The sequence below is a fragment of the Crinia signifera genome, chromosome 7 (genome assembly GCF_055691185.1).
Source record: "Crinia signifera chromosome 7, ASM5569118v1, whole genome shotgun sequence".
Taxonomy (NCBI): Eukaryota; Metazoa; Chordata; class Amphibia; order Anura; family Myobatrachidae; genus Crinia; species Crinia signifera.
Genome location: NC_139223.1, coordinates 151,434,823 through 151,455,004, shown reverse-complemented (window position 1 = coordinate 151,455,004; position 20,182 = coordinate 151,434,823). Strand labels below are relative to the sequence as shown.

General features: G+C 48.3%; 1 protein-coding gene and 1 long non-coding RNA gene across 3 annotated transcripts in view; both read right to left on the bottom strand.

Annotated features, from left to right (window-relative positions):
- Positions 1–780: 780 nt before the first annotated feature.
- Positions 781–20,182, bottom strand: part of PLA2R1 (phospholipase A2 receptor 1) — a 139,485-nt gene continuing 120,083 nt past the window's right edge. The window contains exons 29-30 of the mRNA XM_083153968.1: positions 10,147–10,182; positions 781–1,493 (exon numbers count right to left, since the gene is read on the bottom strand). Of these exons, the coding sequence (XP_083010094.1) occupies positions 1,309–1,493; positions 10,147–10,182 (221 nt within the window). The 3' untranslated portion in view covers positions 781–1,308. The remainder of the gene's footprint in view (positions 1,494–10,146; positions 10,183–20,182) is intronic.
- LOC146020681 (uncharacterized) lies at positions 11,993–13,402 on the bottom strand. Of its 2 annotated transcripts, XR_014450830.1 has the most exons (5): positions 13,269–13,402; positions 12,610–12,711; positions 12,427–12,531; positions 12,201–12,273; positions 11,993–12,112 (listed from the first exon to the last, which is right to left on the bottom strand). It is a non-coding gene; the product is annotated as an uncharacterized LOC146020681 (long non-coding RNA). The 2 variants fall into 2 exon arrangements; XR_014450829.1 differs by having other exon boundaries at positions 11,993–12,273.

Here is a 20,182-nt window from a genome sequence, read left to right as displayed (position 1 = left end):
TTTAGCCCCGTACACACGGGGGAGATATATTGCTCAGTTTCTCCTTTTCATCAGCGACCAGAGATGGTCACTGATGAAAGGGAACCTCTGCCGGCGGTGCCACAGAGGTAATCAGCTGGTCGCAGGAGCAAGGAGCTGCGACCAGCGATTAGAACGGGGCTGAAAACGGGAGCGCGCACCCGGCGATTTATCGCTGGGGAACACTCCCATCACTGGCAATATGGTCGCCAGTGACCATATTTCCAGCGATTTCAGCCCCTATCGCCCCCGTGTGTACACAGCTTTAATGTTTACAGCTCTTTCTTGGGTGATAAAAAGTCTGTGGAGCAAACTGAGCTTATTCTTTCTCTACTGATGATGCAATACACAACTTAGCTGCCCTGCATCATCAGTAGAATTTTTTTTTATATTATTATTTTATATTAATTTTATTTCATTTTATTATTATTATTCTTGTTATATTTATTTTTAATTTTTTCATTATATACACTATACTTTATAGGGGTGATTCAGGTTCGTTTGCAAAAGCAAACTTCGTCTTTAATGGACAAAACCATGTGCACTGCAGGTGGGGCAGATGTAACATGTGCAGAGAGAGTTAGATTTGGGTGAGTTATTTTGTTTCTGTGCAGAGTAAATACTGGCTGCTTTATTTTTACACTGCCCTTCAGATTTCAGTTTGAAGTACAAACCCCAGCCAAATCTAACTCTCTGCACATGTTACATCTGCCCCACCTGCAGTGCAAATGGTGTTATCCATTAGCAGACCAAATGTGCTTTGTGGGTGAACCTGAACCCCTTTATATATTCTGTCCTTTCTAATTTATTAATTCAACCCCATCCTAATTAGCGCTCTTCTTTTTGATGCATGTTTAGGATGTGCATAATTATTCAAAGAACCCAGCAGCCCTGAAAAATACAGAGACGCCCACTGGAGCCATTGCAAAGACACAGCAGCTGCGATCGCATTGCAATGCGCATACAGATCCTTCAATAATTGTCAGCTCCTGTAAATCAATGGGCTAGGAGCATGGCAGCCTGAACAGAGATGGCTCTACCTGCTGTCGCCTAGTGGGAAATTACAAAGAAATAGAGAACATTACACTCGTGAGAGGTCTTGTTACCTTACTTATTGAACCACCTTCATATATATTATCTTTAAATAAGCGGTGGCTCCTTTTTAAATCAAAAATCTTTAACAAGAAGTCCAAACATTTTAAAATATCTTCAGAACTTTTTAGTATCGTTCAAAATCAACTTTATTCTTGTGGTGTTTTTAAAAGTCTATTTGTAGTCCTCTGGTCCCAGCTATGTGATAAGAATGCATTCTTCTACGTCAGCAGCGTCAGTGCTGGACTTTGTGCACTGGATGCTCGGAATGCCAAACTCTGGGAAACATTTGTTCTTTTTAAACAGATAGCCCAATAATATGATGAGCGCAGATAGTATGAGCGTTGTTACCACAACCAGCGGGACAACTGCGTGACTTGTTCCTGCAAGCAGATGGCAAAAACATTCATGTTAAGAAAACCATACTGTATGTATTGTAGTTTTACTTAGGGGGCCTATAAACCTTCATGTCTCCTTGTTACAAACATTCATTGATGGTTGTGCAACTGACAGTAGACAATAAATGTTCCTGGTGTGGTAAGAGGTATAAAGGTAGAATCTTATGAATAAAATACTGCCCAGGGCTCACAAAGTGGTATTTCTGGTTCCTAGAGTAATAAAACGAATGGTGCCCGGTGTGCTACATGTGAGATCAGTATGTATATCAAGACATGTGTAAGTTAGCTTAAGGAGTGTTTGCAACACCTTATTTCCATTTATTTTGTTTGAATAATTTTATACCCTTTACATAAAACATAGACTATCTGATAGGAATGTAGTCAATAGCAATGTCAGCATTCATTATGTTGACACAACAGTTATGATGTCAATATTGTTTAAATGTCAAGCATTAACATGCTAACAGAGTAAACTCTAAACCTAACGGCAACCCACGTCATTGTCACCCCTAACCCGCGTCATCGTCACCATTTCGTCATTGTCAGCATTTAGCAGGTGTCGACACTTGAACTATGTTGACACAATCAATATCGACATCACAAATTAAGACATGTTGCCAATTTTGACAATTTCGCCAACATCATGACTGTGCCCCCATTCAATAAGTGAAAGAGATGTTTATCTAAAGTGAAGCACCAGAAGGCATTTTACACGTATTACATATATGATTAATGTAATGCCAGCACTAGGCATGGAATGGATTAAACATCCCAGGCTGTGTGTGTGACCCTTGGGGAGCATGTGACTCGGGGATCCAATAAGGTGCTTGGGAATGGCAGAGTTAGCTGAATATTGGGTCAGGAAAGGGAGGAGTCTTCCTCTCTTTCCTGCTGAAATTTTGGTGAGTGGACGTTTTCCCTTGAGCTTCCACTTGTCCCTATTTTAGGCACCTTTCCCTGCTAGGCCATGTCCTCGCGGTCCCTGCGCCCATGGCGTTCTGCCAGGCTGCCTGCCCGCTTTGCTGCGGAGGATGCCCAGCTGCCCGCCTCCACACTTACCGCGCAATCACCCACGGCATCGGCGTCTGCGCCTCCCGCAGGTCGGCGTGTGAGGAGGGCCGTGTCTGCTAGCCCCAGCCCCCGGGCTGCGGGTGTGGCCTCCTCCGTGTCGGCTGGTGGTCGGCGTGGAGCCGTGGCGCGCGTCTGCGGGAGGTAGTGGGCCTAATGCTGCCTCTGCATCCCCGGCCCCTGCTAGGAGACGGAGGGGGGGGGGGGTCCTGCGAGGTCGCAGAGGAGCGTCTGATAGGGGCCTCATTCAGAGCTCCCAGCCTGCTGATGGGGCTCAGAGGGCAACGCTTGTGCGCACGCCAGCCAGCGCATGGGGAGGTGCGGGAGCGCGCCAGTACCTGGGGATAGCGAGGGATTCCCCGCCGGGGTCCCCGAGGCCACTTCTGCCCACCTTGTTGGGCAACAGGTCCCGGCTTGCCGGGGGTAACGCTGCGGGTGGTGGGCCTAGCGGTTCTGGGCATGCTCGTGGCAGAAGCTCCGCCCGCGGGGGTCGATACGGTCGGAGGACTAGTCGTGGCCCTGCGGCGGGATCTGCCGACATGGCCTTTGACCCCGAGGTCCTCTCTGCTGCTTTGTCCTCGGTTGCTGGGGATCTGGCTCCCCTGGTGCAGGCCATGCAATGGGACGCGGGGGGTGACGGTGCTAGTGGGAGGTCACCGGCTTCGGCCAATAGGGGTGTCACCCGGGGTTGCTCACAATTCATGCGGGCCATCCAAGATATGGGTGACGCCGTAGCGGTGATGGAAGGGAGGTCTACCCGTAACCCTGACACCACTGAACCTACCCCACGGCGGGCCAGTAGACTGGGTCCCTCACACCAGGCCTTGGGCCGCCCAGCCCCCGTCCCAGACAAGTACGATACCGCCATGGAAGAGGATTTCCCTGACGCCGACGGTGTCGACGGCGAGGAGGTCGACACGGCTGACGATGCCGATACGGACGATGACACATGGGCTGCTCAGCCGGAGTCGTCAGGTGAGGCCTCTGATGAGGAGGGGGCAGGGGTGGTTCACTGCGACTACACGGCAGTGTTGAGGGGCCTTAGAGAGAGCTGTAGGGTTAAAATTCAGAAAGGGGATTTTGTTGATGTAATTAGCCTGACGGAGGACTCCAAGAAGGCGTACAAAGAGGCCAAGGGTAAAGGGGGGATAGGCGTGGAGGCCTACCGCTCCTATGATAATTGGCTGGCAGGTTTCTGCGTTTTCGCGGCCTGCTACCTAGAGGACAGACCTGATGAGCATATGAATGTCATCAGGTACATTCATATGGTCCATGACATGCACCTCAAATATGGCGGCACTGCTTGGCGTACCTACGACGAGCAGTTCCGGCGCAAGCAGGATTGCTTGCATATATTAGACCTAGGGTGTAAGGATGTGGAGGTGTGGATGGAAGTGGTTAGGGTCCATTTGAGTGCAGTCGGTGTCGCTACGGCCCCCTCCACTGCGCCCAGGGTTTCATCGGGCACCCCGCAGGCGCAACATCCTGTGCCTGGGGCCCGGCCTGCAGGAACAGGACAGGCAAAGGGGAAATGTTATGCCTATAACAACTCCTCTTGCCAGCTGGGACAAAAATGCAGGTTTAAACATGTCTGCATCAATTGTTCAGGGAACCATCCTGCCTCAAGCGGCTTTCGGGGCGGCTGCCCTGGCAGAGGGGCGGGAGCAGGGTCCTCCTCCAAGGCAGGTCCCTCCGGGAATCCTTCATAGGGCTCATACCCCGGTTAGGGTCGAGGCGATGGCCGGCTGGCTTAGCCGATACCCGGATAGGGTGACTGCGGAGTTTTTGTTTCAAGGTTTTAGTCAGGGGTTCCAGTTGCCAGTTCAGGGCGTAGTTAGAGGGGGCTCCTTCAGAAACCTGCAGTCTGCTCGTTCACTTCCCGAAGTGTTAAGGGAAAAAGTGGACAAAGAGTTACAGTTGGGGCGTATGGCCGGCCCCTTTGATCAGCCCCCGGTAGATGGCTTGGTTATCTCCCCGGTAGGAGTCGTGCCCAAGAAGGTCCCTGGCAAATTCCGCCTAATTCAGCATCTGTCTTACCCTGCGGGTTTCTCTGTCAATGACGCCATCCCGGAAGCGTGCTGTTCAGTGGCTTATCAGTCATTTGACGATGCTCTGGCTATGGTTAGTACGGTACAGGGGCCCTTATGGCTAAGATCGATGTTGAATCGGCATTCCGCCTGCTTCCATTACACCCCAATGCCTTTAGGTTAATGGGCTTTCGCATAGGAGAGGAGTATTTCATCGACAAATGTTTGCCGATGGGGTGTTCGTATCCTGTGCCTTTTTCGAGAGATTCAGTACCTTTTTGCATTGGTGTGTGGAGCAGTCATCAGGGGAGAGCGGGATCGCTCATTACCTTGACGACTTTCTGTGCGTGGAGCAGGCTGGGTCCACACGGTGTGCGGCCATCCTGGATTGTATCCGTTCTCTTTTCCGTCACTTCGGGGTCCCGATCGTGGAAGAGAAGACGGAGGGCCCTGTTACGTGTCTTTCCTTTCTGGGGATCCAGATTGACTCCGTGCAGGGGCTTTGCTCACTGCCACAAGATAAGGACACGAAGCTCGGGGAGGCCATTGACGTGTGTCGCCGAGCCAGGAAGGTCCCATTACGTCAAGCTCAGTCTTTGCTGGGGCAGCTGAATTTTGCTTGCAAAGTTATACCTATGGGCAGGTTATTTTGTAGAAAGTTGGAACGTGCCACTGCAGGGGTGGCCAGGTCGCATCACCTAGTCCGCCTGTCGAGTGAGATCAGGCGAGACCTGGAGGTTGGGCTGCATTCCTCCAGCATTTCAACGGTGTGCAGATCTGGTTGGCCCCTGTAGTGGACAACCTTCAGTTGCAGTTGTTCACTGATGCCGCAGGTTCCACTGATTTTGGTTGTTTTTTAGCTGGTAGTTGGTGTGTTGCAACTTGGCCCCCTGGTTGGTTTGAGTCGGGCCTGACGCGAGACTTGCTGCTGTTAGAGTTGTTCCCCATCATGGTCTCCATGGAGATCTGGGGGCCTCGCCTGGCGAACAGGAGTCTGCTTTTCTGGTGTGATAATTTAGGGGTGTTTTACGCCATCAACAACCAGAGGGCCATCTTGTTGTGTTGCATGTGTTGAGTCACCTGTTTCTCCAATGCTTGCGCTTCAATATATTGTTCAGGGTGAGACATGTGCCCGGGGTCGAGAATGAAGTGGCTGATGCCCTTTCTCATTTCCAGTAGCAGCGCTTTCGGGAATTGGCCCCCGATGCTGACTCTGTGGGGGTACCCTGCCCCTCTTCTGTTTGGCAGGTGATCGGGCCGGAAAGGAGGAGTTAGTCGAGTCCTCCCTGGCCCCTGCTACCGTTAGGACTTCTCGGCAGGCCTGGACGGAGTGGGAGGAGTTCTCTGGAGGGGCCGTGCGTGCAGGTAGGCAGGGGTACAAGCGCTTGTCGTCCTTCTTGTGGCATTTGTACAGCGCCGGTGTCACAGTCTCCCGGACCGCGGGAGTCTCTTACCGGGTCCGGGGACGTGGCTTCTGCGGGGGTCAGGCTGGGCGCTCCGGGCACTGGCTGGGGCAGTCTGGGCGACGGCGGGCTGAGGCGGGTGGCAGGCGGCAGTGTAGCGGGCGGCTGGCGTCTCTCCCCGCACAGCTCCCGTCAGCGTCTCTGCGGCTTCCGGGTACGCGGGCGCGCGCGCCGCGCGTTCTGATGTTTAAAGTAACAGGCAGGAAATTGAACTGCCTAGTCCCCAGTATAAAGGAAGTCTCTGGCAGGCAAATCACTGCCAGAGTATAGGCTCACACCTACTCCAGCGTTACTGTGCCTTAGTGCTCGTCCCTATTGCTACTATTTTGATCCGGCTTGTTACTGACTACTCTTCCGCTTAACCCCTTGTACTCCGCCCGTGACTTCCCCGTGTATGACCCCAGCTTGCTCTCGACTATTCTCCCGTCTCATCCCAGTGTACCGCAACCAGTGTCTCCCGTGTATGACCCGGCTTGTATTGGACCTTCTTTGCCTCTCCCCTGGGCTCCTAACTGACCGCACAGATACCGACCCGGCTAGACGACCGCCTCTGCATATTACCTACTCCCGGCCGCCAGCTCATAAAGGGAAACCTAACCAGAGGACCGCGACCGACGTGTCGAGTGCCGCAAAAGCCCAAATACCAATTGGAGGGGTCACTGGCAGAAAACCCTCGGCACGGTTAGACTCCGCACCTCTGCGTTAGGTCAAGCCAATTCCCGAGCTGAATAGGCAGGGAGGCAAAGTATAAACTGTGACAGCCGGCAGGTCCAGGGCAGTTGCATCACTTTATTTAGCGGGGATTTCCTTTTTCTGTAGACTTAAGGGCTATCCTGACTACACAAAAAGTTTCTTGGTTACTAGAGCAATGAAGGGTTGGTCCCGTGTTTCCCCAGTCCCCCCGGACGCCCGGCGTCCTATAGATGCTTCCATGCTCCCGGCCATGATAGATGAGGTGGGTCGCTGCGCTGAGTCAGAGTATGAGACCCTCTTATTCCGCCTGGCTTTTTCTTTGGCATTCCACGGGGCTTTCCGGGTATCTGAAATTGTGGCGCCGGCTAAGTCCAGAGAAGCAGTCCTTCTGTTGTCCGATGTGTGCTTAGATTCTGGGGCACTATGGGTCCAAGACGGATCAGGCGGCTTGGGGTAAATGGGTAGCATTAGCGCCCGTGAGTCCAGTCGGGGTCTGCCCGGTGGCTCTTGCCTCGTAGTATGAGTTGGTGTGGCCGCCCCGCGAGGGCTCTTCCATTATGACGAGTCTCCGGTGACTCTTTATCAGTTTCGCTCGATGTTGCGTTACTGTTTGGCAGGGATGGGTCTCTCCCCTCGGGAGTTCGGTACCCATTCCTTTCGCATTGGGGCGATCAATGGGGGACATTAAGGCTTTAGGGAGGTGGCGCTCTGCTAGTTATAAGAAATATATTAGGCCTCACCTCCTGCCCTGAGCGCGCTGTGCTGTCTTGTTTGTTTTGTTTGGATGCTGAATGATCCTTTGTTACCCCTACCCTTGTCCTTCCTACTCGGGGATTAGCTACGCTCTGCTGTTGGGCCAGCGTCCGGAGTTTTCTCGCTTTTTGCCTGACCTGACGGACTGAATTGACCTTTTAATTCGGCTATAGTCTTAATTAAGAGTCCCTCAGCAGGTCCAGTCGTTTCTCTCCGGCCGAGTACACCTTTCATTCCGCATCCCCTTCCACGTTCTGTTACCCTCAAATGATTGTGACTCTTCCCTCTTGTGTCCTGGTATGGCTTCAATTGTGATTGAAGCATGTCTCCGGCAGCAATACGTGCCACAATCAGAATCTTACACATTTTTTTCTTTTTGGCAGATCCTCTAGTCCAGCGGTGGCCAACCCGCGGCTCGCGCTGTAAATTGCGGCTCCAAGCGGGGTTTTTCATTTGGCGCCAATTCGGCTGCCAAATTCAAAACGCCGCATCGGTGGCCAATAGGAAACGGCCGCGGCGAGCCAATCGGCGCTCGCCGCGCCGTTTCCGCCCAGCCCCCGGCGTCTGACATCAGACGCCAGCGGGAGGGCGAAAAGTCTTCTCCACGCCGGCAGAGCGCAGCAGCGCTCCTGAAGACGCGAGAAGCCGCCGGAGGATGGCGCAGAAGACGGCGGCGGGGAGAAGAGTTCCGGCGCCGCTGAAGAGGCCAGAAGACGCCGGGATCAAGACAGAAGATCTCCGGCGCCTTCAGCAAGAAAAAAGAAGATGGCTCCCGGAGAGGCCAGCGGGGGTGGGAAGCAAAAGAGCAGACGAAGCTCCCCCCAGCGGCCTCTCCCAACACCAGGTAGGGGCCTTTGGCCTCCTACCCTCCATCCACCCTAGACCACCGGGTGTCGGGCACTAGGCCCGTGGGAAAATTCAGGCCCTTCTGGCCCGTGGCTCATTTGTTTGTTGGGCCCTCCTGGCCCTCTAGGTGGGCCCTTTAGTTAGGAAGCTGGGCCCTCCAGCATAGGTGTTGCACTGTGGGCAACACCTGTGCTGGAGGGCCCAGCTTCCTAACTGTGGGGGCATATGTTTGGCACTGTGGGGGCATATGATGTTTGGCACTGTGGGGGGCATATGTTTGGCACTTTGAGGGGCATGTGATGTTTGGCACTGTGGGGGGCATATGATGTTTTGCACTGTGGGGGGCAAATGATGTTTGGCACTGTGGGGGGCATATGATGTTTGGCACTGTGGGGGGCATATCTGGCACTGGGGGCATAAAGTTTTGTCATGTGGCCACTCTCCTTGTGTCATATGACCACGCCCCTGACCACTCCCCCGATCACGCCCCTTTTTGGCGCATGATGTTGGCTCTTTGGTTTGACGACTGATATTTTTCGGCTCTTTACCTCTGACCGGTTGGCCACCCCTGCTCTAGTCCAATAACATGTCCCTTCATATCAATAAAACCTTACTAATGGCTTCTCTTTTTCTTCTCCTTCTTGTAGGTGTGGGGTACGATAGGCTAAAAGTGTGGGTAGTGGGTCACTCCTTTATCTATTGGGCTGCTCGGTTGGTTGCCTCTAGGGAGGGGCCTGAGTTTCCTTGCTCTCAATCCATTAGGTGGTTGGGTGTTAGGGGAATGACTTGGGGCGCCTTGAAGTCATTCCTTATGGTGAATGTTCGCAGGTTTGGTGTGCCCGAAGTCCTGGTGCTTCATCTTGGTGGCAACGACCTTGGGAAAATGTCCCAATTGAGATTGCGGGCCCGGATCTTGAGTGATTTGGAGGCCATTGGTGCAGCCTGGCCACACTGTATGTTAGTGTGGTCTTTTATTGTTCCTCGTATCTGTTTGAGAGGGGCTAGAGATGCTAAGGCGGTTGACGAGGCCAGACAGAAGCTTAATTCGGCTGTTGCAAGGTGGGTTTTAGTGGCCGGCGGTGCTGTTATACCTCATGCACGGATTAGGTTTAAGTGCCGTCACCTGTTTAGGCCTGATGGGGTTCATTTAGTACCTGAGGGGCTGTTTCTTTTTTCTGGAGGATCTGCTTCTGGTTGTTGCTAGGGTGTTTTAAGATGGTGGCGGGGCTGTACCCTGGGACCAGGGTTCATGCCTTGGTGGGAAAGAAGGGTAGGTTAATAGTTTTTAGCCTTCATTACCTGTTTATGCAACGTATATAGATTGTTTTTCGGTGCGCTCGCCTATTCATTGACTTAGACCTTTCGCTCGATCACCCGCTCGGGGGCAGCGAGACCACGTGGCTGGGTGGTAGTCAATGTAGTAGGTCGAGTGGATACTGCTTGGTAGGGTAGTTTGATTACGTATGCTGTGTTAGGGGGTGGAGCTTAGTTTAGTAGCCGTTCTTTCTTGGCCACCATTTAATTAAATTAGTTTAATCAAATCAAAACTAGCTTAAATATTTCAAACAATAAATCAGCTAACAATTTCTGCCAAACCTATGTCTCCGAGTCTTTATTTCAGGTTTAATGTTAAGATAAGTTAAGTTAAGGTTTTAACATGCTAGAGGTACACACACATGAGGTGCTAGGATGTTTATTATATAGCCTTGGACTACAACAGCTGTTTGTATGGCTAATGTCAGATGAATTAGTACTTCCACAATTATAAAAAAAATCTTGTAAATTTACGTGCTACATTCAGGATGTTTTCTGATATTTGTTTATCTGGGAAACACACAAATATGTGAAAAAAGGGAAATAATTGAGAGAACATTTAAACATGCTTGGGATAGGCATATGAATATCCTTACAAAGAAATAAGGATTAAAAAGGGTTGAGTTTACCTGAAGGGTAAAAAAGGGGCAGACTAGATGGGCCAAATGGTTCTTATCTGCCGTCAAATTCTATGTTTCTATGTTTCTATGTTAACATACAAATAGAAACTATGAACATTCTGAAATAGACACTTGAATAATTTAGTTTAGTGACGGAAACAATTTGGGATAGACCATAAATTTATTACAATCTGTTGAGCTAGAACAGTGGCCAGAGAATAGGGGTAAATTACCCCAAATGGGGTAAAAATTAAATTCCTGGGGGTAATGGACGGTCGTGCTGTCGAGACACAGCCAGGCATGCATATGAATCTATATGCATGCCCAGCTGTGTCTCGGCAGCACGACCGTCCATTACCCCCAGGAATTTAATTTTATGCATATAGAACAGTGATGGCTAACCTAGAACTACACATCCCAGCACGCCCTGCATCAGTTTTAGCATGGCCAAATAGCAAAACTGTAGCAGTGCATGCTGGGATGTGTAGTTTAACAACAGCTGGAGTGTCAAGGTTAGCCACGACTGATATAGAATCTATATATATATATATATATATATATATATATATATATATATATATATATATATATATATATATATATATATATATATATATATATATATATATATATATATATATATATATATATATATTCCCACAGAAAGAAGGCACTCAGGAGACTTTTAGATGAAAGTGAAAGAAAAACATGAAAAACTTCACTCACATTTAATTCAAAAGGTTAAGTCAACCGGTTCCTCAGGATTTGATGATAATAATAATAATAATAATAATAATTATAATAATTTGATTTAGCATTAGGTTTCTCTGTAAATTTTGAGATATCCACATATTTGTTCCTTTGAATGGGCTGAACAGGCCAGAAATTATCCTGAAACATCCCTATTGTATGGGAGACCTGTGCAATTAAATGCTTGGGGGTGCAAATGCCAAATTTAGGGTGGGGTCAGAGTGGCAAAGTGCATTTGCAGGTAGTTGGCCTTTGTCTGTTCCCTGGGGGCTCCAACAGATACAGTAGGTAAAGGTCACTATGTAAGTGACCAAATAACTTTAGTATCATTTTAATACATACATTACACATACATACTGATACTTACCTATCTTGAGCTAGATTCAGTATGAAATCCCGGCGGTCGGGATCCCGGCGTTCAAAATCCCGACGCCGGAATCCCGACCGCCGAAATCCCGACAAGGGGGGATGTGGATCGCCCCCCCTTGCCGGCCCGGTGCCTCGCTACGCTCGGCACGCTAATTTATTCTCCCTCCAGGGGTTTCGTGGACACCCACGGAGGGAGAAAGGATCCAAAGAAATCCATAGGGGTACATGTGGAAAATATCCTACTCACCAAGGTCCTTAGGCGAAGATCACGTCTTCTTCTTTCTGACGTAGTCCAGGTCTTCTTTTAAAAAAAAAATATATATATATATATATATATATATATATATATATATATATATATATATATATATATATATATATATAAAAAACACAAAGTGACCCCAAGAGCGCCCAGTATAACAAAGCTGCTTCTCTACGAATCCCCCCTGTTAGTGGGAGATATAACAAAGACAGAGACAAAGAGAGTGTAGAGAGCGCTGTAAATTCTCCACCATCTATAAGAAAAGTCACCACTAATATTTATGGTGTTGATAACAAATCCAATTAAAATATATTAGAAATTCAATGATAAAACAATTTTATTAAAAAAAATTTCACATCAGGATTTCATTTTTAGGATGTAGCTTCAACAGCCCAACGCGTTTCGTCTTAAAAAATACTTCATCAGGGGTTTAATTACACTGTAGATGGTAGAGATCATGATATATCGTAAATAGTACAGAATATAAATATGACCATTTACAAATGTGTTATTGTCCTGGTACATACCGAAAGTTGTACATCAACAATTGTGCAGAAACATGTATCCTTAAAGTAGATGTTTTTTTCAAGATTTTATAATCTAAAACAAGTTATTAAACAAATAATTAGGCACAGATGTATGTCCAACTATAGGGAAAAATTAGCACTTAGAATAGCAAGGTCGAGGAGGGGGAGAGAGAAGTTGAGGAGAAATGGTAAGGAGATTCAAGGTTTTCAATATTATATTACATACCTATAGTGTAGTATAGTATCGTGACCTTCGCACGTTGTTATATATTTAGCTGGGGGGTAGGTCCACAGCAATTCCCAGGTGGTGGATGTTATAAATCCAAAATACCTATAAGTAGTGAACCACACCGTCAATACGCGGTGATTCAAAAATATGGCAAAGACAGGGTGGTAAAAATTTACATACCGGAAATTAATAAGAGCGGGCTAACCAGACGGTCTATGGTCAGTTAGGGTTCCCAACCCAGTGGTGTTCACGTCGGATAGACAACTCAATGTGGTTTGATATCTAAAAAAGATGTGCATGTATAGATGTAACATTCGCGCAGGTATATTTCCAACTCCACATAATGTACTAAAGTTGTATGTCAGGAGGAGTCTATTAGTGAGTGGTTCATTACACTGTATGTTGCTAAGTGAGGGCAGAATTCATCATACCCCAGGACAGGATTCATCATACCCCAGGACTGGGTTACGAATAATAAATAAGTAATAAATAAGTACACTGATCGACCCAACTGCGAACAGTAAGGAAGTGCACTGATCAGCAATAGCCATATATTGATCATAGCAAGTCAATAGAATAAATAAATAGGTGCCGTTAATTTAACATATTGTACAGATATTATTAAAGTGCTTATTGACAACAATAAGGGAATGCACTGATCAACACCAACCATATGTTATAGAGAGATGATGAACTAAATGCACAGGTGTCGTTAATTTAACACATTGCAAAGACATTTTTACAGTGCTTTTTGTCAACAGTACATTGTCATATTGGCACACTGAAAAATATACAATGACTGGCAGTACGTGATGAAATCCATCCCAAAGTCACCTTACCTGTAGGGTAGTAGCACGCAGGTACTCCTGACAGCCAGAATAATACTGAGCTGTCCTGGCTTCTATATATACCCAGAGCTAATGAGGTCATATCCGGTTCCTAAACTACCTAAGAATGCCTCATAAAACGTGAGGAAAGTCACTAACAATGTTCAACAAAGAAGGATGATACTCATCAAGTGTATTGCAATTAACCAGAGCAGAAGGCGAGCTACAGAATGATAACTCGCGCAAAATAGTGGCGTGCGTTCCAATTTGCGGGTCACCCACACTTCCGTGTGCGGACTTCCGCTTCCTGTCTGTGTGACGGAATCATGAAACAGGGCTTGCGTTCCAAATTGTGGGTCAGTCATTTCTCCAGTGGGAGATTGGCTGCCCGTATATCACGCTGCTCCAATCGGCGTGACCGTGGCTGATGATGATCGCGGGCATTACATACCAGCGGCTCCCACTGATAGATTAATGGAATTCTGCTACCTAGACAGATTCTCATATTAGCATAAATACGTGACGTCATACGTGGTGATTTGAGTTCTATATTAGGGGACACCGGCAATAGTGTTTCACATAATGGGAAGGATTTATTAAAAAGTGATCTGGTAATTTTTAAACTAGTGTTAATAATAAATTAATTTAATAAATGTGACGCATTATTAGGATAAGCTTACTAGAAGGTGTCATACTGTGTTAGACCAGTGATGATGAGTTTTAAGGAGCATATCTGTGGCGCTCAGACATTTTTTTACTCATGAAACATAAGGTCTCATATTCGTGAAATATCTATAACATTTCCAGGTAACAAACACGTTGGGGTGTGCTGAGTGCAAGATTCTCATTGTATTTTGGGGGGGGGGGGGGGGGGGGTACAATTGAGACAATGTGGTTTAGGCAGACCCTTGGGATGGATTGATCTTACAATAACAAATATAAATTGTTGTGCCAATATTACATGGGTTATACAGTATTCAATTTCATGATGAACTGTGCCCAACAAAAAAGTGTGAAAGATATAATAAAGTGAATTCCCCTATTCAAAATTAGACAAAGATATAGCCAGATAGAGTGACGGAAATGCCTATAAACGTGACACATAAATATTTAGCCTAAAAAAGAGGCAATATCTATGCTCTCATAAGTCTTTCATGACCCACTGCATTCATGCACCACTCAAATCATCTTATCTAAAATAACGACTCGGACAACTGAAATGTGGTGAATGGGGTCGTCTTTTTATTTTTCTGAAAGAGGGCGGCCTATTTAATCTAATTATAATATTTAAATTTAACTATCTATGGTGGCGAGGTCAGAACAGCTTTAAATAAAGATTTCTTGGGCCGACTGCCCAAAAGAACAAGAACTGGCCTCCTGCCACATCCCTGTCCTTAAAATACAATTTAAAAATAAAATTCAGGCCACCTGCCTGAACGATCTAAATATTGCCCATCAGGTCACAACTCAACTAAAGCGACATCAGGGGCCCACCTGGATCGGTGATGCCCCTGAAGGAAAAACTGTTGCCATGCCAAAGTCACTTTCTCCAAAGGAGTTGCCCCTCAAGGGAAATGAATCCCAAAAGGTGTTAATGTACAAAATAACCTAGCCACCGTTCTGAGACCGGCCACCTGCCGAGATCTCCCGATCCGGCACCGCCACCATAGACTAAACTACATACCCCTCAAACTCTCTAAAATATCCCTAAGGAACAAAGCCATACCCTCTTCTGAAAGGTGTACTCCGTCGCTCCTGTACAACCTCTGATCGCGGAAGGTGATACCCGCATGCGGAATCGAATATCCGCCATGCTGACAGACAGCTCGACCCACTACTGAGTTCACCCTCCGTCTTATCAGGTCAATTGCACCAGGGTTAAGAGCACCCCTCCAATTCTGCCTTGGTATAATGTCCGACCAAAAACTCTGCAAAAGGGGAAACGCTGCAAAATATCTAATAACTCATTTCTGATTTCGAATCTAACCTCCAGACAAGTTCTGGATGTTAAATCATTACCCCCTAAGTGTACAATTAAAAATAATGGGAAACCGAACCTATCCACTGCCTCTTCGAATGTCTGCCTAAATTGCGAAAACCGCAACCCCCGATGCCCTAACCATCTAAACAGATTCAGTTTTGGATACTGTGAGTAATCCAGAACATTTGGGGAAACTGATAGCCAGTAAACGAAGGAATGACCCAACAACCAGATAAATTGCGGGTCAATCCTCATGCCTGAAAAAATAATTTTAGAAAAATTAGTATGATTATTGAATTAGATTAATTTTAAAATAGAGTAGTTCCTGACATTGGGCTGTGTTCAATTCCTGACATTAGTTGGGTTGGGGGGGGGGGGGGGATTTGGGTCGCCCCAATTTGACTTGAGGCAAAAAACACACCCACCAGCCGGCAGAAGCCGTAATTAAAACTGATGGCAATAAAAAATTCCTCAAGGCCCCCCAAACACTAAAGCGTGTTTGAGCGAGCGGCTAATCCTCAAAGGGGGCGCACTGCCAGATCAAGGTCTGATGTAACGTCGAAACGCACCAGACCTCCATCTACCCAGTGCCCGAATGGATCTATCGGACCAACCCGCCGCAGCGGCAGCCGAAGCGGCGCTGATGCGAAAAGAGTGTGTCCCATACATCTCCGGTGAAAGACCCAGGTGCAGAATACCCCGTTTTAAAACCGCATTGAACTCATAACGAGTCTGGGGAGACCCATCAATATGAATGAGCCATCCCCCAGGCACATTAGGACGCAAGTTCGAATAAGCCCCTGCCACAGCCAACGGACAAATCCGCCGATCCGGACAGGACCCCATTCGAACCCAACGCCCCTTGCCAACTACATCAGTCTTGGACCGTTGTACTCTGCACCATAACCCGTCGGGGGCAACGACGACATGGTTTGTCAGCATAGGTGAAGCCGATGACCGAGATGGTGCCACCAGTTCACCTACCCTGAACGCTCCATGAAAAGCCATCACGAAGGCCATAGCGAACAGTTTGGCCTCATACTGAGAGGAGCAAACTGCTTTTAAGGCGCGTACCAACTTCCCCAACAGACGGCCATCCATCGGCCGCCGCCTGTCGGGGATGGGTGGTTCTAATCTCGCCCAGCCCTTAAGCATTCTCTGCAGGAAAAAGGACTTTGTAATGTCCTTTTTCCCTTTCAAACGCAGAAAGTAAGAAATGCCTGCTAAGGCCTTACCCACTGCGCCACGAGACTTCCCGGCTACATAGAAACGCCAAGCAAAGGCAAGAATTAATGATTTTAAAGTCTTACCTCTGTTGCCCCTTTCCAATAAGAATTGGCTCCAACTCTGCCAAGCCGACAAATATGCGGCAAACGTAGCCGGCGCCAAAGAGCTATGAGCTAGCTCCTCCATTCCGGGTGTATTACCTGCCATACATAAAAAGGGCAAATGTCACCCGTTAAACGTGCAGTTTGTGCCAGACGTCTAAAACGCTGCCATTCAAAGCGCGAAAGGGCATCGGCTATTTCATTATGTACACCGGGGACGTGTTTGGCTCTCAACGTTATATTGTTGACCAGACACGTAAGCACAATCTGACCAATTACCCTGAGAACCTCTAAGGAAGTAGATTTTTGGGTACTCTTTACCTAGAACGGCGCCCGTCGCGGGCATCGCGGGTACATTTATGTATGGCCGCGACGCGACCGACGCGATGCCCGCGATTTCCCATTGAAACCCATGTTAAACATGGAAATCGTGTCGGTCGCGTCGCGGCCGGCCATAAATGTACCCGCGATGCCCGCGACGCGATGCTCCCGATTTCCCATAGGAATCAATGTTAAAAGGCGCGATGGACCCGATTTTACTGTTAAATGGCTCAATGGACCCGATTTGGCCATAGAAATCAATGTTAAATGGGCCGCAGAGCCCATTAACCCTTAAATGTCCCCCCCAATTTTTAACGCCACCCCACGATCGCAGCGAGCCCCGCGAGGGGACGCGGATACCTTCACAGTTATACGCGTCCCCTCGCGGGCTTCACAGGTGTCCGTGGCGATGCCGACACCTGTGAAGCCCGCGAGGGGACGCGTCTACCTGTGAAGGTATCCGCGTCCCCTCGCGGGGCTCGCTGCGCTCGCCACGCTTCGGGCTCGGTGGCTCGCTGCGCTCGCCACACTATTATATTCTCACTCCACGCCCTAGTGGATAGTAGGGCATGAAAAGGTCGGAGGACGCGTACCGCCGCCCCTCGCGGGCTCGCTGCGCTCGCCACGCTTCGGGTTCGCGTGGATCGTGGGGTGGCGTTAAAAATTGGGGGGGACATTTAAGGGTTAACTGTCCTTATTTGGGCTCTGTGGCCCATTTAACATTGATTCCTAGGGCCAAATCGGGTCCATTGAGCCATTTAACAGTAAAATCGCGGTCAATCAGCCTTTTTAACATTGTTCCCTATGGGAAAATCGCGGTCATCGCGGTCATCCCGATTTACCCGCGATGACCGCGATTTTTACCCCCGACGACCGCGATTTCAATCGCTGGCGCCGTTCTAGGTAAAGAGTACCGATTTTTGTCTGTTGATAGCGTAAACAACCCCTAGGTTGTCACACCAAAAAAACACTTCCTTATTTTTTAAGAAATCATGCCAAAGCTCAATGGCGACCATTATGGGAAACACTTCTAATAGAAGCATGTTCCTCGTGAACCCTTTCTCCACCCAGCTAGCAGGCCAGGATTCTGAACACCATCTACCGGCAAAGAAAGCGCCAAAACCAGTGGCACCCGCTGCGTCGGTATATAGCTCCAGAACAGAATTACAAATGGGTGCCTCTTGCCATATGCAAATTCCATTAAATTGGGACAAAAAGGCATCCCAAATCCCCAGGTCACGCTGTATTTCGCTTGTGAGCCTAAGTAAATGATGAGGCCTCCTTATTCCCACAGTAGACCTTTCTAATTTTCTCATGAAAATCCTACCCATGGGTATTACTCGGCAGGCGAAGTTAAACACACCCAACAATGATTGGGCCTGTTTAAGCGTCAGTTTACCTGCTGCGGGGCCAAACAAGATTTCCTCATGTAAGCGATTAATCTTGTCTCTTGGGAGCCTACATTGTCCCTGTACTGTGTCCACTTCAATCCCTAAAAAGGTTAATACTGTAGTTGGGCCCTCGGTCTTATCGTCCGCTATCGGCACGCCAAACGACTTAAAAAGTGTCTGAGTACAAACTAATAGGGCCAAACATCTATCCGAGTTGGGTGGACCAACTAGCAGAAAATCATCTAGGTAGTGCGTTATTCCGGACTCTCCAGAAACCTCATGCAAACACCATTGCAAAAAGGTGCTGAATCGCTCGAAATAAGCGCAGGAAATGGAACACCCCATGGGAAGGCATCTATCAAAGTAAAACCCGTCATCTAATTTAAAACCCATGAATTTAAAAGCTGATGGGTGCAGAGGCAATAACCTGAAAGCTGACTCAACATCTATCTTGCACAGCAAAGCCCCTTTTCCAAATGACCTCACTAATGCAATGGCCTCATCAAAAGATTGATAAACCACCCTACATAATTCATCAGGGATGGCATCATTAACTGATGCACCCCTTGGGCTGGATAGATGCTGAATCAGCCTAAATTTTCCCTCTGCTTTTTTGGGGACTACTCCCACCGGGGAAAGGATCATGTCCTGAATAGGAGGCTCTTCAAAAGGACCCACCATCCGACCTAAATTCACTTCGGCATTAACCTTCTCCTTAACGATTAAAGGAAATTGATATGCCGAACGCAAATTCCTCACAGACCCTTGATTAATGTTACCCGAGATTGGTAAGGCAAACCCCTCAGAGAATCCATTTTTAATGAACTCTGCCTCCTCTCTAAAGGGGTACCTATCCAACCACGGCAACATAGCCTGCAGCTGGACAGGGGATGGCGCTTTAAGCATGATTTGGTTCCGCTGGACCGCGGATTTGCTTGTTGCCCGAAGCTCCACCCTGTCCCTGAGCTGGTTTGCTGCAGTCTTTAATGGGATGACTGCCTCCACACCTGATACAGGAGTGCCGAAAACGACACTTCTGTCCCAGGTTACACGTGTTGTTGTTGTAGGCGAAGCATTTCCCATGACCTACTCTTTTAGCACTTCCCCCTGAAACCTGGCCCCCTTGCTTCTTATTCCAAGGTTTCGAAGAAGCCTCACCCATTGGCACGGCAGAATTCGTGACCTCACCATAAAGCTCAATGTCTTTTCTGCCGAAGTCATAAATCTCCTTCCCATGTTGCTTGCGCCTGAATTCCTCATCATACGTGCGCCATCCGTAGCCGCGGTATGATGTGTATAAGTTGTGAATTAGATACTGATATTGTATCAAACTCATGTACTCATCAGGCCTAGACTCCATATAACAAGCTGCGAAGACCAGCATTCCTCGCACCCAGTTATTGTAAGTCATTAACGCTTCCTCGCTGTCAGTACCTTTCTTTCGCGCAGCAATCAGCGCTTTCTGGCTTTTGCTAGTAAGTGCAAATATGTTAACATATTTGCCCTTCCTAATCCTATCCCGCATCCTTGGACGCAACCCCCGCATTACTGCGGTGTTTGCGCACTGGACAGAGTCGGATTCAACTGTGACTATTGAATCCTCACTTGGAGATCGCCTAGTTCGCCTCCTCTTCTTCCTGGATCTCCTCACCCCGTCATCCGACGAGGAGGGTGATTCCGAAGAAGTGGAGGCCAGCGAACTGTCCGAGTGCCTGCGCCCGCGCTTCTTACCTGAACGCTTGCCGCGCTTACCCTTTTTATGCCTCCCCCCTCCTGATGAGCTTGTTCCATCAGTGTCAGAGTTACCCGTACCTGACCCGCATGAATTAACCCAATCAGAGTCTGAAGGCAGCTCACCACCGGAATGCGAAGATCCTCCGGACCTGCTGCCATCACCTCGTCGGC